Genomic DNA, 25,126 nt, shown 5'->3' on the forward strand with positions numbered 1-25,126 from the left:
TACTGTGGATTATTTGCCCAAGAAGCTGCTCATAGCTAGATAATCCAGCATAGACATTTTACAATCTTGGGCAAACATATAGGAATAGTCATCTACATTTTTAGAAAAACAGAATCATTCTTAGAGGGCCGCAAACACAAGTGACATCACATCACTGGAAGAATTTCTAGTCCAAGAGCCGCCTGTTACCAATTAGCAATGAGCATAAGATAATAGTCACATTATTAGTCTTGGTTGCCCAGCAGTATGATTTGCTGGCCATTAGGCTCCGATAGTCAGTGATGATATAAGTCAGGAACATATGGCTGCTGTCAGTGGGAGATTTCATCCAGCCTGATTTGCCCCCCTTACCTGCAGTTCGCTGACCCAGGAACAGTGCCAGTAAGAGAGGCCAGCCCACTTCACAAACAACAATCTCTCGGGGTGGCCCTTCAGGGGGGGTTTGCACAGTGGCATGCCTGGTTCCCCTTCAACGCCGGGTGGGGCCTCGGGAGGCAAGGGGGGGTCCCCCCACATCCAGTGAAGAATCCGCTGTACCTTTCCTTTCAGGGGAGGGCACTGGTGATAGGATGACGAGAGCATATGACACACAGGATATTCACTGCGGTTTCCAGGGCCTTGATCTCATCAACTCTAATTCACATTTTTATTTCATCCACTGTCAAAACAAAACTGGGGAATTATGAAGATATCTCTGAGAACAACAATAACCTGGTCTTCACCCATCTACATAGCCTCACAGCACCAGCAAGTTATGGCTCTACGAAAGAAAACCTATGTAAAATAAGTTTGAACCGTCCTTCACCATGAGGACAAAAGCAGAAAACACAGCAGACAAATCCAGTGTGAAAGTTAAATGAAATAAAACTCTGAATGTGGTTCCCTTTCAGCTGAGAAAATCAGCTCCGTTACCAGAAGAGGAACCTTTTTAGGTACTAAAAGTCTTACTGATAATATCACACTGCATTCCTGCCCACCTCAGCTGGAAACAAAAAAATCTGAAAATAACTATATATATATATATATATATATATATATATATATATAGACACACACACACACACACCTTCATGATCGCAACAAAGATAAAAAGGATACAGTTCTTTGTATGCACCCTTCAGTTCATATGGCTGTCATTGCATTTACCAATTATAATTTTACTTCCAAACCAGTACGTCATTATCTCTCTACTTAAGTCGTCAGAAAAGGAGAACCAATGGTGCAGAGGAAATCCAGAAGCCGATTGGCTCAGATGGTGTCACTCACCATGCAGCGTGGACAGAGCCACTCCCCATTGGGTATCTCGGGCAGGGGGGGGTTGAGGCAGTGGATGTGGTAGGAGGATGGGCAGGTGTCACAGCAAAGCAGCTCACCACCGTCTTTGCACACCCGGCAGAACTCCATGTGGTCGTCCTCTTCCTCGCCAGCAGCATCCTCCTCTTCCTCATCATCATCTTTGGCTTCCCATTGGATACCCTCCTTTTCCTGTGTGCACACATACATACACACACTCATGAAATCACAAACACACCCTTCTTAAGCAGAGCTGTACACATGACAAATTTAAGGACAGGTATTACTACCTAGTTTTACAGGCTTACGTCAAGTTACGCCTGTACGACTCATATACGATCGCATTTACATCCAAGGTCTGTAGTAAACTACATGCACTGATCGAGAGACGCCTGACAGCGGACGCAGTAGGACATTAGCGGGTGTATCGCTCAGCGTAACCAGGAGAATGGCAGCGCTGCCAGCCGTATAATGAACCACTGTGCATATCTAATTTGTAATACAGTAGGCATACAGTAATGCATAAGTGATGGACAGCTAAAATATCAAGGTATGCCCAAACTGACTTACATCTAGTGGCCCTGGTCTTAAATGTGAACGCAAGTCGGCACGAGTCTGTATATGTTAGTATAGGTAAATAAGAGTTAACACCTAATGTATTATCTGTAGCAGACCTAACACAGGTGAACTCAGAATAAGGGTCTCCGAACTATATTTCAGCAACACAAAGCCATCAACTGGTGATCACCAGGTTAGATATCAGAAAGACCAGGTAAGATGTGTGGACTACAAATGTTTTTACAATTAAGAGCAATTATGTGCAGGAAAAGTACATGCGGGGAAGGTCTGTGTCAGCACAGGCGAAGTGCTAAATATGGGTTAGCGCAGCTCAGCAGAGGTAAGGCTGTCTCACACAGTGGGGGCAGCTCCACTTGCCCTCCGGGGCCTTTTCCAGCTCGGGGTCGAGGCACACCAGGTGGTAGGCCCGCGGACAGGTGTCACACAGGATGATCTCGCCGCCCTGCTGACACACCTCGCAGTAGTCCTGATGGTCCGTCTCGTAGCCATCCCCGTCCTCTCCTGTAGGAGGCGCCGGTGAGGACGGCCATTAAGGTTATAGATTTACTTAGTAATGCTCATATTCAATGTTTAGTAACAAGATCCATGGGGAGGAATCCTTAACCAAGGTGCTTCGATTACTTAATTCAAATAACCAGCAGACTGAATTATTCTGAGACATGAAAGACCAAGAAAATGTACAACCAGATACAAACATCAGACAACTAAATCAAACAAAAAAAGTAACGTGTGTAAAAGGTGTTCTTCTGGGTAAAATATAAAACAAAAAAATGTAACTGCTCCTTCTGTACCAAGCCCTCAAAGCTCAGTTGAAAGATAAATGGATGGATGGATGGATGGATGGATGGATGGATGGATGGATGGATGGATGGATGGATGGCCATAAGTAATAAGAACAATGCAGGGTGGGACATCAGCTAATTATTAAACAAGTCAAAGATCTTTTGAAGCTTATGAACTGCTCCAAACAAGGATATAAATTATTGTTAATAACCTAAAGGCATAAAAACTAGGAAATTGGTAGAAATCTAGTCCTTGCTATGTTTCTTGAATGCCACAATTTAGGACTGATCCACCATTGTGGAAATGTCAAATGAAGGAGGTCCAACCAGATTCCAACAGAAGCTGTGAAGTCGTCTGAAAAGAGGTCATTGCTAGACATAACTTGATTTACAGAAGTTCAGCCTCATGTGAACAGACCTGCTTTATGATTTCAGTTACACTTGGTTCTGTGTTAGGAAGGAGGCCTCGAGTTCTCAGGCCTCCATACCTTTCCTAAACAGGTTCTACAAACACGCCAAACCTACTCTTCCTCTTCTTGCGCCCCTTCCGGGCCTTCTTCTTGGGTGCCACAGAGGTGTCCGAGAGCACAGAGACACTGTGGATGCTGACATCGTCAAAGTCAGACTCCTCGAAGAAGTCCTCTTCACTCTGGGGACAGGAAAAGTGACTCTCGTCAAGAAACCAAATCAGCGTGCTTGGACTTCATGCTGTAGGAAGTCCATAAAAGGGCACCGGCCCACGATTCATGGGGAGACCCACAGACCCATGAAAGTCACCCCGTGGCGGGCCAGTGGAAACAACTGTTCAGGCAGCTGTTGAGCGCATTTGTTGGCGGACAGGTGGAAAGCAGCGGAAGGTGGGCGCTCACCGACGATGCCTTTTTCCTCTTCCCGCTCTGTCCGTGTTTCGCTTTCGTCTTTTTGCCCTTGCCTTTCTTCTTGTTGTCCTTGGAGCTTTTACACTTCCGCCTCACCCCGGGACCTGGGAAAACAGGGTATACCTCTGACTAATACATAATAATAAAGCTGATGGATGCACGTTTCTTTTTACGGCGGCACCTGTGCATTTTAAGTTTGCCGATTTTTGACGATCTATTCGTTCAGCATCTATCAGAAGACCGAAGGTTCTTTATGTCCTGGGGGGGGGGGGGTGCTCACCCTTTCCTTCTTTGGTTTTGGCTTTTCGGATGGTCCCTCCCTGAGAAGACTGCTGAGTGCTGCCGATAGAGATGGGGGCTGCTACGGTGACCGTTTCCACGGCAGCGGCCACGGCTGCAGCCACGGCAGTAGCGGAGGTGCCCTTGAAGGGGTTGTTGGCACTGAACTCCCGCCACTTGGCGCCGAGCACCGTCATCATCTTGGACATGGGGATTTTGGGGTTCTTTTTGGCAATGAGGGGCCTGATCCCAAAACGTGGGGGGGGGGGGGGGGGGCAAAAAGAGAATACATCAAAATTGAGGCTCACCTTCTTCACACTGATCAGGCCATTAATGCGATTACTTTTCACATGGTTAGACACATGGTTGGAGAACCTACTAACTAAATGATGCCTTCAAACATATGCTGATTGTAGCTGAGCCACATGCTGACACATGACGTCACACAAAAGGGGACGTGCAGAAAAAGGTAGAGGGTGCTGTACAGGATGTGAGCTGGCCCGGGCAGGAGGAAGTGCAAGGGCCTACCTGAGAAACTGACTGAAGGCCTTGTAGTTGGTGAGGGTCCGGTAGTCTTCCTCGGAGAAGACGTATTCAACATTCTCAAGACCCCATTCTTGCATCAGCTGACAGGAGGACTTCGGTTCCTGAGCAGAGAGAGTATTTCGAAGAAAGCCCATCAAACCAAAACAGGAGAGACGCCCTGCTATGCATGAGCTTACCTTCATCCCGCCATCGTCTTCATCCTCTTCATCCTCTTCATCTTTCTTCCTCCGTTTGACTCTCTTCTCTTTCTTCTCCTTCGGTTTTTTCTTTTTCTTCTTAACAGGTGCATAACTGCTGTTCTCGCTCTCGGACTGCTCCCCCAGGTCGTCCTCCCGCTCCGAGGCGTCCTCCAGGTCGCTGGCTCCACCCTGTCGCCACAAGTGGACGCTTCAACAGCCGCCAGTGGTCGATCGGACACTCACACCCACGGAAAGCTGACCCCTTAAGTGTAAGCAGCACTCCGTCTCGTATAATAATGCGGTGAAACTATCCCAGGCTATGTTACACACACAAACACGATACTGAAAGCTAAGTACTTCCTGTTGTCATTTTGAATCAGATTATCTCTCAGCAATAATGTGCAATAACACTCCCTGTTGCTGGTGATAAGAAAAAACAATTTCAGGGAAAAAGCAAATTTGTATAACCTAATAACTGGCTTCCTCCAGCAACCCAATATAAAATGAAAGAATTTTTTTGTAATTTGTATTTTTTTTTTGAGTGGATTGAAGGTCTGAGAGGACAGGAGGAAGAGCAGAAGGTGGAGGAGGAGTTTGGTCACATCCGAATGTTTACACACCACAATCCAGCTCAGAGAGCGACAGCTGCAGCACTGCCAGAGCGCACATCAATCACCCAGGCACCCAGCCAATCAAAACGCAAGACAGCTCAGCGAATAAAAGTCTTGGCCAATGGGATCGCGAGGCAGCTTGGCTAATAAAAGATTTAGTCTCGGATACCGTAGCACTGTAATAGGGCCTCCTGCCCTCCCCATTCTCTTGCCCACACCCCTACGCCCCCTTCGTCCTCCCCCTCAGTGACTCGCAGGTACTCGATGGGCTCCGAAACATGACATGTGCAGACACTATCCTGCCACCTCCCTAGATTCAGGTGGGGGGAGGCTTGCCATGCCGCAGAATACCACCGAGCGCCGGTTGCCATGGTTACCCCACTGCGCAGCGTCTGGACTCCCCCCCCCCCCCCTTCCCTCGCAGCAGCTAATGGGAGAGCGTCCCCCCCCCCATCCAATCAGAGTCCTTTGCATAACAAGTCCGTCTAGACAAATCTCATTTACAATCTCCAGGGAAGATGGAGGGGTTCTGAATGATTACAGGGTGGATGCTGTGGTGAGGGGTGCTGGAGAGATAGCAGAGATTCACAGCACCCATCCACAAACAATCTGAGTGTTTCTCAATCTGACCCAGCGCACAGAGATTCAAATCGACCCCCTAAGGAGCATCCGATTCGCGCATCGTCAGATCTGAACAGAAGCTGTAAGGTCCCAGAGATCACATACAAAGCTGCCACCCAAAGGAGAAGCTTAGCCTCTCAGTGCATGCTGCGTGCTCTGCTACGAGGATGCTTCAGCCTGCTCTCCTCATCATGACCTGCTCTATCTCCTCAGCCACACACCAACCCAGCACCGGCACTTAACCACAGAAAACCAGGTCCTGTCATGCAAGGAACCTCCCTTATCCCTCTGCACCCATAAACACGTAAGCGTGCCATCAAGGAGACTCGTGGCTTCTCTGCTTTGCACGGCTTGCCTGTAGGGTGGGGGGGGGTACTATGTTGAGTGCCACCCAGGGACAGGAAAGGGGTTCCCACACATTGAAGCTGAAACTCAGCATGCCAGGAACACAGCTGGGGGTGGGACATCGCCACACTGCAGGGATTTCTCCCTCATCACTTCACTAAAGGGGTCCATCACAGGGGTCACGGGAAAATTGGAAGATAGAGGCACGAGGGACGAGATATTTACCACAGGGCTGGTCTGCGGATCAGCCTTCAGCAGGAGGTTTACAATCGCTTTATAAGTGCTATAGAAGGTCAGTCTCCCTCTTATCCGTATAATTAAAAATTTGAATGTGATGAAAAAACAGAAAGGAACCTTGCAACCATTCAGGTAGCTGAAACATTCCTTCTCTTTTTTTTCTTTGTACACTGTCGCACACACAATCTGCGAACAATATTTCAGCAGTAGATAATGATTTAATTGGCACCTTCCTAAGCACCCCCACCCGCAATCAAAACTGCAGTAAGATGTGTGCGTGCCCTGTGCATGAAGCTTGTCACTGGCATGGCACTGCTTGAGGTCGGGGGGGAGAGAACAGTCTCACTGCTTCCTGTTCTGCATCCTGCCACGTCAGGCATCTCTTCTGAATGAATCGTCCTGGGACAGCCCCCTGCTGGTCCAGGCTCAGATCCTCCTTTCCTGCCCATGCTGCCCTCTCCTGCTTTTCAGCGTCCACCTTCCTCCTGCTCTTCTTCCTCCAAGGTCTACTGAATGGCCCTTTGCCTGCGGCGTCCATTTCAATGTGCTTAAGTGGCAGTATTCTCTCAGTTAGCATTGTGGACTGCTGGGGTCTGCCTGTCACCAGTTCTTTACTGAGAGGGATAACTCCTGGCTGGTTTTCAGTTTATTAAATAAATATTCAGCTCCATATCATATCTCTCGCTTATAGTCACCCAGATTGTTTCACAGGTTAGGACAAAATATTTACCCACTAAACGTTTTCATTTTTCAGGTCTAAAATTAGCTCTGAAATGACGCAACAGTAGTATGCATCTCCCATGTGATTTCCCATCATCCTTCACTACATGACATCATTGCACAGCATATTTTATGGCTGCCTGGAAATCAACCGACAACAGAAACCTAAAGACTACAAGGAACAAGCCAGATAGCTACAGAGGAAAGTTTATTATCCCAGCTCAAGCTTCGGGGGGGGGGGGGGAGGGGTTGGGGGGGGGGGGAGGGGGGGGGTCCAGCTGGGCACTTAAACTAGAATGGGTCCATCAAACATCAGGCTGCACACATAAATAAAAGGGAAAAACCGGAAGCAGCTTCACGTTAAAAATTCTTAAAAGAGACTTACCTCCTTCATCCTCTTCTTCACCTTGGCTGTCATGCTCTCCTTTACCTTGTGCTTTTTCCTCTTCTTAGACTCGGTGAGCGGCCCATCTTCGGAAAACAGCCGGTCCAGGGTCGCCAAGGGAACCGGCACCACCTCAGCCTCCTCGTCCTCATCTGGTTTGCGGACCAACGCGACATGTCAGTGCAGAGGCCACCCATCCACACCGGACAGCAAAAATGCCAGGTTGGTAGAGGCTCGGCCAAGGAAACTGGAGACCCACGCTAGCAATTTTCAGTAGGGCTGTAACTCATTAGCGATCGCTAAAGCATTTCTTTGCAGTATCCACATGCAAGGCGCCTGTTTGCCAAGTTCCCCTTTAGCATTAGCTACGTGAGGCAGACCAGATAAGGTCCGACATCACGTGCTTTGAAAATGCCTTTTTCATTTCGGTTTGTGAAGCAGCCCCAGATCGTTTCTGGAAATGACGAAACCAGCTGCAAAAAAATTTTCCAAAATAAATATATAAATATGCAGAGGAACTGAAATTGAATCATTTCAGAAGCACTGGCTGCCGCCGTGTGGAGCACCGGCCTATTTCCAGTCCAGGTCTGATTAGCGTGTCGGACGCGGTGCTGGTGGCGGGGCAGGCTCCCTCCAGGCCTCAAACTCCCCCACAGCCGAAGTAGGTCAGGGAGGGACAGCATGGAGTGGGGGCAACTCCAGACGGTGGATGAGAAGCCCTGTGCTAAAGGCATGCCAGGCAGCCGAGACCGGGAACATGACAGGACCACTCAGCTGAATCCGCTAACAAGCAGCCCAGCAGCCTGTCGCCTTCCCCTAGAGATGGGCGACATTAAGACCCCATTTAACCTGTCTTTAGCTATGCCTGGGGCTTGGGAGTGGGTGGGTGGGGTCTGCCGCTCCACAGCAGCTAAGAGGCCCTAGCGTGGCTGGGGGCTACTCAGGACCCAAACCGCATCTGCGGAGATCCGTGCCGCACCACACTTTTGGGTCCTCCGACTGAAGGGTTTCCCTCTCACCACGTATCAAAGTCAGGATTTAGGCTATTGTGTCTGCAGAGGCTCCACTGGGGGTAATTTCTGCCACATATGGAAATCACGTCGGCCACCAGACATCTCGCGGTCAAGCATCCGGCAGAAGCCAGTGTCCTTTGAGATGCACGAAACCACGACCTTTGCTGACCAAAAGCGGTGTTCAATTCACCTCTCGTAAATATTCTGTGCCGCGTTTTACCATGGGAGTTCGTATCCACTCAGCAGCGCTAAACCGCAGCTCCTGATCTGCGAGCAAGACGCCTCCTTTCGAATTCCCATGGATAAAGCTTTAACTTTGTAATCCTTAGAAGGTTATCTGAGCTGGGGAATCCCCCTCACCTAAAGTGATCGTGGCTGGGACGTGAGCAGGCTTATCGGCAGCCTGCGGGCTGTCTCTACTGCCACAGGCGCAAGAGCCCACCACACATCCACACACCGGTGAGGTTAAGGACACAGGAGAAGAAGAACGTATCTGTTCACGCCATGGCTCATTGGACGATTGCAAGAAGATGCCCCTACAGAAAGGACATCGCCCAGCCAACTTACCCCCAAGAACCACCCATAGTCCTGGCTGGGCACTCAAAGATGGTAGTGTAGTGCTGACCTTCCTGGAAAAGCCTTAAGATCAGCGCTCTGCATTATGTAGGAGCTTTGTGGCACGGCCCTTCTAGGAAACCCACTGTTTATGGGAAAACACATTAGCCGTCTGACATATTCCAAATGGGACTGTCAGGTTAATGGTGCTGGGGCTACTTAAGATAGCCAGCTGGGCAGAATACCCCCTTCATCACAGAGAGGCACAAACGCCTGCAAATGCATGAATACATGCAAGAACAAATGAGAAATGGGGCGTCGCATTTCGCCCCACGATGCCAACCGAAAGAGTAACGTGCTATAATCAGAGGGACAAGATGCAGTGTCTCCGCGGCAGACGAAATAGCTTGTGCCTATTAGCTAAATAACAATAAAACATAAAATGCAGGAGACCATCATGCTTTTGTACCTGTTCTTAGGAAAAGGGTAGCCCAAACAAGAAGAGTCCGCGGAACGAGAGAGAACAGGAACCTGAACGCAGAGAGGAGCAGAAGTACAACGTTTAGAAGGAGAAGTAGCAGGAGAATGACCAAGGTGAAGAAAGGGATAGCGGGAACAGAATCGGGGGTGCGGGATCAGGACCGGGGGTGCGGGATCAGGACCGGGAGTGCGGGATCAGGATCAGGGGTGCGGGATCAGGACCGGGGGTGCGGGATCAGGATCGGCGTTTTGGGCAGCTCGGGGCCGAAGCAGGAAAAGGGCCAGAAAGCGAACGCGGGGTTTTGTGTAAGTCGAGGCTGAATCGAGCGGCGTCCGGACAGATCAGGACCAAAACAGGAAGAGAAAAGTAAACAGAGGGATTGGAGGTTGAGCAAGTTTTAGCTAAGGAAGAGGACCAACGTTACGGCAGAAGCTGAACATCAGGGGCAGAGTCAAGGATAAGCAAGCAACAGCAGCGGCGGAAGGGCAGAGAGAGCACTAGCTGGAAAGGAGGTAACTTAATTCTAATAAGCCCCTGGCACGACACTGTGCCAGGCCCTCGAGCCCGGCACTCCTTAAATTACCCTCCCAGCAACGCTGACTTACTCTCACACATCTCCTTCATGGAAGTCCTCCAAACCACCTCAGGACAAACAAATTCATTTTGTTTCAGCTCGAGAGATCTGAATTTAACGACACTGCAGCTTCCTTTTTATTTCATCACAAGTAGAAATGCTGTGGGCGCCAAGGTTCTCTGAATAAGCCTGCCTCCCGTTCCCTTCTTTTCTGCTACCGAGCTGTTTCTTTATAGACATTGTCTGCGCTTTCGGAAACAGCAGATGCAATTTTCAAGCAGAATTCATATATACCTTGATTTCACGGTCCCTGACCTTATACTTCTCAATTCCATTGTGCATTTTAATTTCCCCCCAAAAACCGAGTGCCTTTTAATTCTTTCAGTTTAAATGAAAACAATATCGTAATTATTATCATTAATAATTGTGCTGTGCGTTTAAATGTAACTACAGACGAGGTATAAATTGAATATGTGCATTTTAGGGTTAAAATCCAAACCGCAGCTACTTGACAAATACACCAGGCCTGCCGGACTGTTCCGCAAACTCCTACGGAGGAAAAAGGGACGAAGGGGAGAATCCGAGGGACTGGTGAAACGGAGCAGACAGCAGGAACCCGGGAGGAAAGGAAAAGCGTCTAAATAACCTTGAAAAGAGTGCTGTTGTCTTTTCCAATATGGGCAAACAAAAAAAGCCACAGGAAGCCTCACCGGTAGGGCTTCGCGCGAAAATGCACTGCAGGTAGTAATATGCGAGAGGCTTATTCCTGGTAATAACTGTCCCATAAATTACGCCTGGATGTCACGTCCAGTACTGTGGCTCTGTATTACTTAGTTTATACACTATACTCTGTTTTCCACCTGCAATAACAGAATGCAAATGGGATGGGGATAAATCGATGCCGTTTCTAGCTTGCCCTTGTATTTAATCTAGTATTAATTTAGTCACGACCAAGAGCCGGCTGAAGGGTGGAGCGGGGTGGGGGAACTGTAACTGCATTGATTTTATTGACGAAAGTGACACCGCGGTATGGAAAGGGAGGCCGTATTGGGAGACACTTCATCACGGCGCCCCAGCTATGACACAACCAGTGAATCCACAGGGGCCCCAAAGACCACTGGCTGGGAGATTGATGAGCCCGGCTCTGGAGCCTCTGGCAGTGCGCCCCGGTCCGTGTCCCTCCAGGTGGCGATTAACCAGCAGCGTAAATAAAAGCTGAACACGACGCAGCGCTGACGGGAGGCGTGCAACGCCGGGCGGGGGGAGTGTCTCATACAGTAAGAGCCCTAGGCGTGGGTCTCCTGTCAGCCTTTCAAAACCTTTATTCTCAAAAAGCCGCCGCAAGCCTCATCGCAGATCCTGCCAGCGTTGCCATTTCTCCGTCTTTAGCGCTAAGGCTTATTTTTCAGGAGGGACGATCACAACAAAGAAAAGACAGCAAGGGAGACTCCCTGAAGGAATCCCCCTTCATCCCTCTTTTTTATTATCCCTTGACAATGTAACGATTAATGGTCCACTGGTAGCCCCGCCCACCAACACCTCCATCTCTTGATTGTGATGGCGATTATTCTTATTATTAGTCGTAGTAGTAGTAATAATAACAATTAGTTGTCTTTCGCCTCCTGTCGGCTTGAGGGACAGGCGCACGCCTGATCGGCCGTTTCGCCGGGGGGGCTATAGGCAGCGTCCCTCTCCCTTTTCTGGACAGCCGGGGATGACGCCTGTTTATTGGCTGAATGTTTTCCTGGGTCACACGTGGCTGCGGTCTTTACCCCATGCGAGCAACACTGAACACCTGGAGTATCCCAAATAACAGTACATCTTATAATATAACATGAATAAAACGATGATCTGGGACAGAATATTATACCCAACATATAGTCCCGACCAAGACGGGGTTAAACAACTTAAAACAAAAACATTTTCCGGCTGGCAATGTTTATTTGCCCCCACCCATAAATTACATTATCATGCTTCATTACACAGAAGTGTGCCCTAAACGTTATTGTAAATGTAAATACCGAGAATGCGCAGTGACGTCCTAAATTTCACAGGCCCAACTATTGTGCAATTTTTTAAAAATACAATTATTATTACTGATAATAGCAAACAATAATAAACGTGATAGTGGATCAACGAAGAGAAAAATCAGGCAGCACCCATTCATATTATTTCCCTCGCATGTTTTCTCAGTGAAGTAGCTAAATGTATATATTTCACTCACATGGCGAGAAGCAGAATAATTAGGTAACCAAATCAGACATGCAACAAAATGGTGAACCTACTCAGATGCATATATCTGTATACAGACAACGGCCTCCATGAATAAAACGGAAGATAAAAAAAATTAACGCAAATAAATAAATTGCTCTATGGAAAGAGTCTCAATCCACTCAACTTAAAAGAAAAAAGAGGGAAAATGATATACATGTAGCGCCAGCTCACAGCTGCATGGCACCGACTACGGTTGCCTTTTTAATATCCAGGCTTTTTGCCACTAACCGCTAAAAGGCGTATGAGCTACAGAGACCGAGGACAGAATATTACAGGTCACGCGTGCAAGTAAATTAGGCTGAGCCCCCAGGCGTGCTGTCATTATCACCCCCCCCCCTCCCTTAAGTCTACAATATCGCAGGGCAAGCCCTTTTCCCCCCGCATTCGGAGAAGCGTACTTGGCAGTACGGTGCACATCCGAACTACAGAAATCCCATCCACTTTAACGCTCTCACCTGGCATTTCGTCTTCAAAATCCATGTCGTCTTGACCCTCGTCTTCATTACTTAGCGACCCCGGCATCTTTACCGCATACGGCACCTTCACACACAAAAAAAATCACACTCCAGCTATAGTGCAAAGTACACTGCAAACTTAACCCCAACGCACTTTGGAAACGTCTACACAAAACGAAATCCGCTCAGCACTGACGAAGACCCTTTTATTTTATTTATTTATTTTTTGTTCCAAGAAAGATGGCTGCCCTCTTTTTTTAAGGAGCAAAAAAATTCTCTTTCCCCTCTCCCTCTTCTCTGTCCAAATCCTCCAGTCTGAAAATAAAAAAGAGACAAAAATGGAACACACATGCCCAGATTGTGACGTCTGGTCTGTTGCCATGGCGATACATCCCATAATTTTTCCCCTCCCAACACAACTAGTTAGTCATGCCCTCCTGGTTACCAGTTTTACTAGTCGTGCGCTGTGCTGCAAGTGTCCGTGACAGGAGCGGCTATTTCTGGCTTCCCCTCTCCCCTGTTTCGCCTTCAAAGTCCGCACAATGCGAGGTTACGCCAGGATACGGCGAAGAACTTCACAAAATCCTGATTGCTCTGCATTTACCCCCGCGAATAAATACGGACGGCAGATCTCTTTTGTGCCACTGCCAGTTCCTGCAGGAGAAAGCCCGTGTCTCCTCTGCATGTGGCGGATCAAACGCATTAGAACTGCGTGCTGGCTGTTCCACCTAAGGGCACACCAGCCAACAAGGCAGCCTAGTTAGTGAGATACCTGGGAAGTGACCCAAAACCAAACGAAAGACCTGCTAAATGCTCGCACTTCTTCAAACATAAATCTGATCACAGGAACAAAAAGAGACTCTTAACAAATAATTCCAGTAAGGCGCTTTGTCACAGCATCTTTGCGACCGCGATCAGGGGGGGGTGAAACAAGAGTTTTAAAGACACAGGTGTGAGGCGGACGCGGCATCTTCATCAAATGCAGAAGTATCTGCGTTAGGGGAACATTTAACTGTTCGTGCACTGGAAAACATCATGTCGTCGTGTATGTAAAAACTGCGCACTTCGTGTGTGTGTGTGTATGTGTGTATGGGGGGGGGGGGGTGTCAAATAAATAAAAACAAGACGCTACAAAACCAGCCGGTCCATCCTCTAGGAAGGTTGCTATGCACAATACGGACTGAGCGCCCTGGGTGGATTTTGCGGTTGTCAAGGTTACAGATGCTGCAAAAATGAAAAATAGTAATGGGAGGTACCGCCATCGGATGTTTTTGTTTCTGTGTCGCACAAGGACACACCGGTGGATCCGGCATCACACGAGCAAGTTTGCAGCGCCGGTGAGAGCGCGCGGGGAGGCTGCACGGCTGCGCCCCCTCCCCACGCCCCGCCCCCCTGCGACGTCAATCATTCCGGCCCATTCAGTTCTCCGTGTTTTAACATCCCTGGAGCCTTGCACTATCGTTGCCACACTAAGAGGGAGCAGCGCTGATATCTCCGTGTGAAAGATTTAAAATCTCATAAAAGTGACAGGCAAACCACAATGACTGAGTATGTTTCTGGACTATTACCAAAATATTTTTTGATGATGGCTTAACATTGGTCTACAAATAAAACGTGTATACACAGAAAACACCCGCAAATTAAGCACTAATGAAACAGAACCCTAATGAGAAATTATTCCAATTTACACGTAGATTTAATCAATGTTAGAAACTAACATTTTTCAGGGTATCGTTTCTCTGACAGGTTTTATCTCAGTAAAATACAATAATGATCCAGACTAGTTGGCTTGTCAACAGGGGTACTTTAACACACGAGACAACCAAATCAAGCGGCCAGGGTGCTCCACTAAGCTCGTTGGGATCTTCTGTCCAGTTAACAACCAGTCCACAGTGCCGCCTACATGAAGGTGAAGACATGAACAGACAGATCTAAAGTTTTACATTCATTTCTCACAGAAGCCTCAAAGCAAAAACCAAAGCAAGGATGACTATAGTTTTTTTATTCAATATACAAAATCAGGAAAAAACACAGAAGGTTCAGTCCTCATCTTCCTCCTCCTCTTCATCCTGGTTGATTTGGAAGTAGCGCAGCTCATAGCTCTCCTTGGTGTTGGCCACCACACGGAGCCAGTCTCTTAAGTTGTTCTTCTTCAGATACTTCTTTGTCAGGTACTTCAGGTACCTGAAAAATAAAAATACTTTCTTGACACCAGCCCAGGCCCAAAGTCATCAGAGAAAGAAAAGTCTCCTTCCCACTTTCTCTAAACCCAACATCACACTAGTCAGGTCTTAAAGCAAGGAAGCAGAGGTCTGGATATCTGCAGCAGTGACACCCTGAACAACATAGATTCAGACATTTAGACGTCAACCAAAATGCTGACCAATCACCGGCTTAGGATGGTGAAATCAGGGCTCATGGGAGTTTAACTCACACGACCAATCAGCCAATCAGATTTCATGGCCCTGCCTCCTCAAGAATCTGATTGGTCATCTCGCTGAACCAATATTTTTTTCCCTTCTGCCTTCAGAACATTTTTGTGCAAGTAAACCTCTCAGAAGCAAAGGCAGGTGGGTTACAGGTTTCGGTGCATGTGAAACAATGGTAGACAATGGCAAGATTAAATTCCATATGTTTGAAGTTATGGGTTCCAGTCAACTAGCGCAGGGAAAATCTGTGACAGGCATAATACAGCTGATTCTCTGAAGTGTATAGGACCAGGTTTGGGAGAGAGGAAGATTGCTGGGCGCTCTGCCCGTTTTCGCTCGGCGACACCAGTGCCATTCTGGGTTGCTGCATGCCCACTGTCATTGGGGCACTCCAGTACCCCACCGGACAGAGTCTGCTCTTCAACCCCGTAGAAAGATATTTACGACAAAGACATGGTGATCCTGTATCATTTTGCTGTATTGCAAATGGGAGTTTCTCATCTTTATAATATGGTTGAACGCATTGTGACCTACGCATCAAATATGAAGGACTGTTGCATTTCGTTGTTTCATTGTGTTGAGATGTGGGAAACCGAGAAACTTTGTGGTTTTACGAGAGGCACGACAGATCTGTAAACTGTGTGTGTAGTGAACCCCAATTCCAACAGTGTAATGCTGTCTGCCTGAAGCTTCACGGTGCTCTCATTAGGGCGGTGGTGCCTCTCCTGCTGCCGCCAGGTACAGTGCTGTGGAGGAGTTACGGGTCGCCCACAACCACACAACCCGATTCAGGCTGGCACCGAGGCAGAGGTGGACCTTTATGCCAGAGCTACATCCACAGGGCTATGCAGCTAGAGGTCTGCAGATCATCGGATTGGGGGGAAACAGGGATCGCCGTGCTCTGCACTCCACCCATCTTGAGAACACACTCATTTAACAGCCCTACAAAGCAAGAGCTAATCCCACCCGTCACATAAACCCAAGCTCTCAGAACTTCAGTCGGACGGCGCCTCATAACCTACCAGTTTGCTCAGGGAACCAAATGGGCTCCATAGGGACTGTTTCGCAGAACTAACACAGAGAGCTCAGATGCAGACCTGGAACTTTCACAGAAGCTGCATAATGACGTTTTGAGAAATAAATATATGCACTAGATCCAATAAGACTTTCTTTATGAAACATTAGCAAATACGGATTTATACCACATACAGAATAAGCAATGATATTGGGGGCTAAAAGACCAGTCACATCTTTCGAGTTCAGCTCTTGAAGTTGTCAATCAGGGTGGCTGAGAGATGAGGAAGAATAAAGACATTTTCCAGACCCGCCTTCACAGTCAGCACACACAAGCAGTAATAAGTGACACCTTTATCAACCAATCAGAGTGCAGATATCCTTCCACTCTCCTCACTAAAAGGCAGCGGCACCATGAAGGTGACAGGAAACGGTGAAGCACCAGCTGAAGACAGTAATTTCAGATGCAAGGACAAAACCAACGTCTTCAAGTCGGAAACTGACGTCATGCGAGTCGAACACTTTTCAAGGCAAAGAAGAAAAAAGTGCAGAAAGATTTTACAAATGGGGATGGACAACAATTCCCAAAAAGCCATAGATCCCCCCCCCCCCCCAAAAAAAAAAACATTGACTTAAAAATGCCGTGCCTGATAGCACAGCTACCGCCCGGTTGGTCGTGTTAGCCTGCTGAAAAACAGAGAGCAAAAACAAAACACTTTTTTCAAACCACGGGTCACAGAGGACACTCCCTGACTCCCTAAAGGTGGCACAAGTGCATTTTTATGCACTGTTACCCCTCCACCACAAAAAAAACCCAAAGGCTTTACATTTGACATGATGGATCTTAAATCCCGCACTATAATGCCCCCCACAGCTTAGCCCAACTTAAGCTACCTTTAAACACGACAGCCAAATGAGTACAGCTCTCACTTTGTACGCATGCTGCTATACCCAGATCCAGATAAGCATTAAATCCCATCAGGTGAAATTTACACAGCGAGGCACATTGCTAAATGAACGGTATTAATCTGACAGGGTATCACAGGTGACTGCGACTTGCATTAAAGGATATTTCTGCCTTTCCCCATCTGCTGCTTCCCGAGTAAATACAGTTGAGACTGACAGTGGAGTTTTAGTGACCTATAGCCCAAGGGAAAGGCAGTTTATTGGACACAGAGAGCTGCTTGTTTCTGATTTGCTGCATTGGCGCCCAAGCAGAAAGCCTCACAGCCAATAGGAAGACAGGTGGATGTAAGCACGCCGGTACCAAAAATGAGCAAGAAGCATTGGGTATGTGCAAATGCACAGAGCTTTTGACACATTTTACACAAGTTGGCCATTATTACCTTTTTCGCCAGGTAACCCAACACGCTTCACCCATGTCAATCCGCACTAGCGTCAATGTCCACTATCAGCCGTTTTTCTGTTTTGCAGTCAGCTGCCTGTAAAGTTCCTCCGCCTTAAAACAGTAAGATATATTTTTACAGACGCAAATTCGAATCACACGGGTAATAAAAGCAAGAACCGCTTACAAGGATAGGAACAGGCAACCCTCGGGTTATACGGTATGTCCGACGGTGCAGAAGATAGACAGCACAGAGCAAAACGTCAGTCAGGGTCACAGCAGACTGATGTGTTTTCTTCGTTTTAGCAGGACTCAGAGATGGGCAGGCAGCAGCAAACCATTCTGAAGCTAACAGACAGGCCGAGATGCTGCGCTCCAGCGCTGATACCAGGGGGACAACAGAGCAGCCACCCCCAAACACCAACCAGTGCGCGGTTCAGCGCTGCCACTACCTGCACACCTGATTCTATCAGTCACGCTAATTAACAAAACCTCAATTACAGCACCCAGAACCACTACGGTTAATTATTTACCAAATTAACGGCCTGCAGCTCCAAAAGGAACAGAGGATGGAAAAAACGTGTTTTTTTTGGACGAGTCTTTGTAACTTTAAATTTTAGATGTGGCAAAGCATTTCGATATCAAACGGGGAAATTGCAAAACAACGTAAAAAGAGATTTAATTAAATCCGTAAAAGGGTGATATTCAGATCCTTAACCGGCAAATTATCAACTGACTTGAGGCAATATAAAACCCAAAAGTCGACCTAAGTGAGGTTGACGTCCCTTCAGAAGCTAGTGTCCTACATCGCTTAGGGGATTTATGCTGGCATCACGGGGCACGAGTACTTATCCGGCACCAAACAGAACCGGCTATGAGCATCGGGCGTCTGAAGCCGTCACCCTGGGCAACCGCCAATAGCATTTAGTGTCCCTGATCGGATCCACGCCACCATGCACATGCAGTGGGACTGGTAGATCGAACCGAATAGTCCCATTTTCACACATGCTAACGAAGAGTAACACATGACCTGTTTCACCAAAGTGACAAGTGGTGATGGGGGGAAAAAAATAAGGAAGAATAGATGCATCCACCCGCAGGTCCAAGCAACACCGAGACAACCAACTGCCACGGCAATATACCTTACTATAATGGCTGAGACTGTAACAAATTTACTTACACACCAGGTTAATTAACTACTACACACTGTAACAACAACATAAGTGACATAGGAACCTCCTCAAAAAGGAGGCCTGGAAGGGACCAAGTGCAACATGAAAAGTACAGAGCTTTGCCACCCAAAACCTTTAACCGCAAACCGTCTCAATATGACGTTTTTAACCGGTTTTCATTTCCAGGCAACCATGGACGCCAACGTCAGAGGGAAAGTAAAAACGGAACGGCAACATTTCAGAGCGTTGCAGCTGCAGACTGGCAAACAAGGACGCTATGAGTCAAAAAACACCGGCTTGAGTCTGACACACTGGTGCATCAATACTGGCTGCAATTCATCACAGCATTTCCACGTGGATGCATTTTGTTTCTAAGTGAATCTGTGCCTGACACGTCATCTCTGAAATTCATACATAGTCTCCAAACTTGATGACACAGCCTCTTTAAAAACAAGTATTGCTGAAAAATGTAGGCATGGGTGCATTTTTTTGGTTATACTGTATAAAAATAAATCTATTACCAAGAAACCAAATGTAAATTTTGTGGACATGAGTTGAGCTAATCATCTTGGGACCAAACCATAAAAAAAATTCTAAATTATACACACACAAATACCAAAATAAATATATTTTAAACAGAAAACTTGTACGAGGCAGAAGAATTATGGCATAAAATACAATTTGCCAAATATTAATTGCCACTGCAACAAAATTAGGTGAAAGCCAAAGACCTGCTAAGAGTTAATTCACAACCATGACCTGAAAATGATGCAATATTAGCTTAGGCTGTCAGTATCAATTATATTAATCAAGCAATCTACCAATTGACTACAACGGCCTAGAGAGAGTAGCTGATGAAATCAGAGCAAGGCAGCAACAGCCTCTGCAAGTCAGTCTCCCAGTGGCAATTAAGGCACCATCAGCAGGAAATTCAGACCGGGCTTAAAAAAAATAATCACCACAGTTTATCGATACAGGTGAACAAAATTCGAAGCGCACGATTTAGTTCATCATTGTTACGATGTTTTTAAAATGTATGTATGTATATAATGTGCAAATACACGTCTAACGTTATTCAGACACAGACAGACATTATCTTTGGTTCACAACGGTTCCTAATTGTGTTTGCAGTTTTAATCATTTCAAAACAAGTTGTTTTTCCTACTCTACCAAAATTGCACCAAACCGCAAACTCACAACAGGGGATCACAGCATACATTTTGTGTACCGTGACACCCATAATGTAACACACCCACAGACCTGTACTCATATCTTTGTGGGGACTCTCCATTCATTACTATAGGTAAAACCCTAACCCAGACAATGACGACCCTAACCCCTCCACAGCCCTAACTATAAACACAAATAACCAAATAAAATACAATACTTTTGGCATTTTTAGCTTTTTGATTGCAGTCGTAGATGTTCATAAAACTGAATTCCCCCTTATGGGGACTGAAAACAATGGCCCCCATAACAAAATAACAGGTTTTTATCACATAGTGGGGACATTGTGTATATAACATATTCTGAAGCAATGAGCACGACGCAGCAACCATCACAGGATGTATACACACACAAACGGTGTTCGGGAGCTCGTAACCTGCGGTTCGCAGTGGCCACATGCGACTCTTTGATAACGTGACTTTTCCTAGAACGAGACGCATTCACATTTTCATATCTAAAAATATTACAATACTACGTTTGTGAAGATAAATAATTTATTTATGGGTTAATATTCTTTTTCATTTAAATACAGTACTGTACAAAAGTCTTAGGCAGCCCAAAAAAAATTGTTTAAATAACGGTCTTGTTGGTGTAAAACTATGCTGTTACACCTGGCAAAGCGTGTCAGCTTAGCCATTTCGAAACCTCTGCTAACATAACCCTGTTATTTCCAGCAACCATACAACACACCCGTGTATTTTTTTTACCTGACCTCTGGCCCACCTCATATATCTATTCAATATCTCGTTCACTTTTTTAACTAATTAAGTTAATTAAGCGAGCTGGTGGTGAAATTTAATAAATACATAGAATGGTTCGGGTGCCACTGAGGAGAAGTTTGGGAACTGAAGCGGTGTTCATCTAGCCATCCAAGTAGATATCAGTAACTTTTTGGAGAACAAAAGACATTTTTACTAGTTTTTATTGTGTTACTCGTAATTTCCATATGTTCTTATGTTAAATTATATTTTTTGTTCTAAGAAAATGTGCACTTACTGCCCAGATAAATAGCATTAAACATTTAAGACTTTTGAACATTACTGTATTTCTTTAGTTAAATGTGAACGAGGCGATCTGTTGAGCACTTCTGTAATGTCTTAACTAGTTACATCTTGGTATGCTTTCCGGAGTTTTCTTCAGTGCCTGACATGTACGTTTCAACGTTTATTGGGATTCCTAATTCTTTCATATGGTTTTTGTAGTAAATCATCACCACGCCTTCACAGGTCTTCGTAAAAAATATTACACTTTCTCTGATTTCCATATTACAGCGAGCCAAGGTCGGAGCACTGAGCACGTTTTGCACTGCTGGGTCAGCACAGTGTCAGCAGTGAAGAGGAGAGTGAGGGGCAAACAACAGCACAGCCAAACGAACTTCATTCAAGAAGGTGTGAGGGTGAAGGCTATCGCTACAGAACGGAACGATATTGGAATATTAATCACCTTCGCGCTGTTACGAGTCCGAGTGATTTAAAACTGAAAAGCCCCCCTCCAAAAATTTGCAGTATAAAGAAAAACAATAAGTACAAATTAACACATAAAGGTTAAACTGCACAATAATTTCTTGTCATATCAGTGCAAATCCACATAAAATAAGCACACATTTGCACCATTAGAACATTTGACAGGCCCAGGTATTGCTTTTAAATGTGAACGTGTATCTTCATACCAGTTATGTGCATCCCTGAACATAACACAGCTTTTGTGATAATTGTTTCGAGTAAAATAAACCAATAAAAGAACCAATAAGTAAAAAAACAAAGGGATCCACAGCTAACGCTGCTTGTACCCCATAAAAACAAAACCCCTCAATACTCGATAAATCGTTCAGCCCTATGTAAGATGATGCAGTGAAGCATCGGATCAAACCATTTTGACGGTGATTATCTTAAGAGAGAGGAACCGTAAAAAGTAAATTAAGCTTATTTAAGTCAAAGGGATGGCAAAGGTAGGGTAGGTAACTCCAGCAGGCTAAATGGTGCATAGTTTATCTACGGCTAACTTCACATTATTGGGTGACTCCGTCAAGCCTGGATGCCGACTTAAGGCGAAGTATGTCACGTCGCAGTCATGCTGTTGTGATATTTAAGTTCTGCTTCGCAGTATGGACAGGCAACTGCATTTTACTTCGCTTTTAATGTGAAATGCTCCCACACAACTAAGGATTCTGCTCCTTTTACCGGACCCTCATGTGATATTCCCTGTCTTCTGTCCCACATATTGAGGAGTAATGAAGGCGCTGGTGCTTTTTAAAAATCAATTATGTTTAATTTAGTTTGTTGGGGTGGTGGGGGGGGGGGGGGGGGGGGGTTCATAAAAGGAAACATGTAGGTGACGCAATATGTTATGCATCAGGAACAGTGTTTTCCAATCAAGGTCCTCAGGAACCTGCAGTCAGTGTACGTTTTTGCTCCCTTCCCAGCTCCTGGTAGCAGCAAAAACGTCGACTGACTGGCAGGGAGCTGGGAGGGAGCAAAAACATGGACCGTCTGTGGGTCGCCGAGGACCGGACTTGGGGAACACTGCATTAGAATTAAAGGGACTGACATACAGACCATCAGGAAATGACGTCAATCACTTGCACTGCACTTTCTCTGACCATGTTGTTTGTGGAGTGCAGGACTCGCCATTCCAGAAACACTCATAAACACACGACTCAAGATCCAAACACAGAACCAAATCTAAGGGGCTTATAAGGGATTGCTGAGTGTCCTGCAGTGGTGTGAACAAAAAAATCCAGCAGCAATCAAAAACAGCCTTACCTTTTTGAGAATGGTACCTCAGAGGTCACACAGATCTTGCTCTTGCTCCTCTCAATGGTGACCACGCCCCCGCCGAGGTTCCCTGCCTTCCCGTTCACCTTAATGCGCTCCTGTAGAAACTGCTCCTACAGCAAGATGAATAGGGCACAGCCGCCTGGAAGTCACTCACGGCTCTACCACAAACCATCAAAAATATGCCATCCTGCTCTCCTGTGGCATCTACACACTGTAACTGTTCTAATAAATAATAATAAACACAAGACAGAACATCTGCACATGGAACAGGATGTTATACCCATCCATACAAACGTATTTTCTACATTCATAAAGACAATCAACCAGCAGCTACACAGATAGTCAAACGGACTTCATACGTACAAAGTTAGCAGCATCCATAATACCATCCTCCACTGGATGTGTGCAGTCTAAGGTGAATTTAAGGACCTGTTTCTTCTTCTTGCCACCCTTGGCACTCTGTTTTTTCTAAAGAGATAAAAAATGGAAACGAATCAGTCATGTTGACGCGATGGAGCGCACTTGCGGTTGCGTCTGACCACAAGACACGTAAAACAGATGCAACCTATACATCTGACTGTTTCAGTCGAAAACTGCCACAAGGGGACTGAAAGCAAATTCCTACCTTATACAGCACACATAGACCACCATAATAGAAAATACAAAATCCACATCACAATACAAAAAACTATTATCACAGATGTACTTAATAGCGCGGCCACTGAAGGATAATTCGTTGCTACTCATACATTGTTACTCATACATGTCTCTCCATCTCCACTAATAACAGCAGTAAGAAATGCTTACTGTACATAAGGAACGTCAAAAATCGGGACATAAGCGGTGCTTCGTCATTAAGCAGAACAACGCATAACAACGCAGCCGGGGCTGGTTGAACCCCACCGGTGTGAAACCTGACTTGCCCCAAATCGCCCAATTCCAGACCAATTCAAACACTTTCGAGTTTAGTTAAACATTCATGAGACAAACGAAAATTCGGGGAGTAGCGAATACATGTACACCACATATTCTGACCATGTGGTTTACGAAAAGCAGGCCTCACTAGGACAGAAACACGCATAAATACACACGACTCGCGATCCAAACACGGAACTAAATCCGAACCCATGATCTACGGTATGCTAAGCGGTTCCAGTATCTTCTGGAGCCCGTATTCATGGAAAATTAACAAAATACAACAGCGTTTTCCGAAAAACAATTCAACTCACCACCGGAGCCATGATGAACAGACAGAAGAGAGAGGGATACTACGGAGCATGCGCGTTAGCGATGCCTTACCGAATCGAGTGCCGAGGTCATCGATGTAATCGCTCACCTTGGATTTGATTAATATAGTTTGATTGAGTGGCGGTGTTATATTCATTCTGATGCGTTGTTATTGTAATATTGGCTTTGTCAATATCGTGATTTTTTTCCCCCATTATTAAGCGCCGTGCTGAAAATATCCTTACGGCTAATCTATATTATTATATTATAAATCTAAAATTAGCTACATCAAAACCATTAGGGTGGTTTGCAAGCCCTGCAGGCTATTTACTGTACAAGGTAATACAACTCTTACATACATAAATGTGTGTGCAGACTTTTCTCAAATTGAAAATCTCACGCCAACCAGGTGACCAAAGTTGGGCTGTCCCCAAAGGAGTAGCGATACTACAGCCATCCGATGACGTCTAAGGGTAAAGCTCGATCGTTATTCTAGTTCAGATATTGTACAGTTTTCTTAGCCATAGACAGACATTAGACATAGGGGAAGGCCTCTGAAGATGAAAAGTTTTTCTGTTAACACGTATAATTAAGCTTTTTGTTAATAAAGTAACATAAGGTTTGCATTTATTTATATTTTTTGTGATTGCTCCTCACTTCATTCTTAATAATATGACAAAAGTCGAGCGGTCTGTGCATTTAGGCTTTTGATAACTGAATCCTTTCCATAGCAAGTATTATCACAGATGTAACGTTACCACATCAAATGACTTGACATTTTGCAAGTGCAGGTCTGTGAAACAAGTTCCACAACAACAACAACAGCAGCGAAGAAATAGTGCAGATGAAACAATAGTGCAAGAAGGAAGTATCCATCCATCCATTTTATAACCTGCTTATCCTTCTGGGTCACGGGGGGGGGGACATGAGCTTCTATGAGCTTCTATGCCATAAGAATATCCATCCATCCATTTTCCAAACCACTTATCCTACTGGGTCGCGGGGGATCCGGAGCCTATCCCGGAAGCAGGGACGGATTATGGGTTGTGTGGGCCCCTGGGCAAAACGTTAGCGAGGCCCCCCCCCCACCACCACCACCAGCACCACCACCACAACCATCACAATTCA

The 25,126-nt window shown here is 46.0% G+C and overlaps 2 protein-coding genes across 7 annotated transcripts in view; both read right to left on the reverse strand.

Moving 5' to 3' along the window:
* chd5 (chromodomain helicase DNA binding protein 5) overlaps positions 1–14,645 on the reverse strand; it is a 32,365-nt gene extending 17,720 nt beyond the window's left edge. For 3 of the 6 annotated variants that reach the window (XR_007399329.1, XM_049022892.1, XM_049022891.1), the window contains exons 1-11: positions 13,157–14,645; positions 12,808–12,892; positions 7,456–7,607; positions 4,534–4,725; positions 4,340–4,458; positions 3,813–4,054; positions 3,524–3,636; positions 3,180–3,303; positions 2,207–2,373; positions 1,267–1,485; positions 352–558 (exon numbers count right to left, since the gene is read on the reverse strand). Coding sequence is in view for 5 of the 6 variants with exons in the window: in XM_049022892.1 (XP_048878849.1) it covers positions 352–558; positions 1,267–1,485; positions 2,207–2,373; positions 3,180–3,303; positions 3,524–3,636; positions 3,813–4,054; positions 4,340–4,458; positions 4,534–4,725; positions 7,456–7,607; positions 12,808–12,892; positions 13,157–13,204 (1,668 nt within the window). In the remaining variant the exon portion in view is untranslated. The other 3 variants (XM_049022895.1, XM_049022893.1, XM_049022894.1) reach the window with 3 other exon arrangements.
* Positions 14,646–14,794: 149 nt separating this feature from the next.
* Positions 14,795–24,087, reverse strand: rpl22 (ribosomal protein L22). The gene is made up of 4 exons (XM_049022897.1): positions 24,001–24,087; positions 23,135–23,239; positions 22,757–22,881; positions 14,795–14,991 (listed from the first exon to the last, which is right to left on the reverse strand). The coding sequence occupies exons 1-4, from the start codon at positions 24,010–24,012 to the stop codon at positions 14,847–14,849; spliced, it is 387 nt and encodes a 128-aa protein (XP_048878854.1). The 5' UTR covers positions 24,013–24,087; the 3' UTR covers positions 14,795–14,846.
* Between the last annotated feature and the right edge of the window lie 1,039 nt (positions 24,088–25,126).

This window comes from Brienomyrus brachyistius, chromosome 8 (assembly GCF_023856365.1).
Source record: "Brienomyrus brachyistius isolate T26 chromosome 8, BBRACH_0.4, whole genome shotgun sequence".
NCBI classification, from domain to species: domain Eukaryota; kingdom Metazoa; phylum Chordata; class Actinopteri; order Osteoglossiformes; family Mormyridae; genus Brienomyrus; species Brienomyrus brachyistius.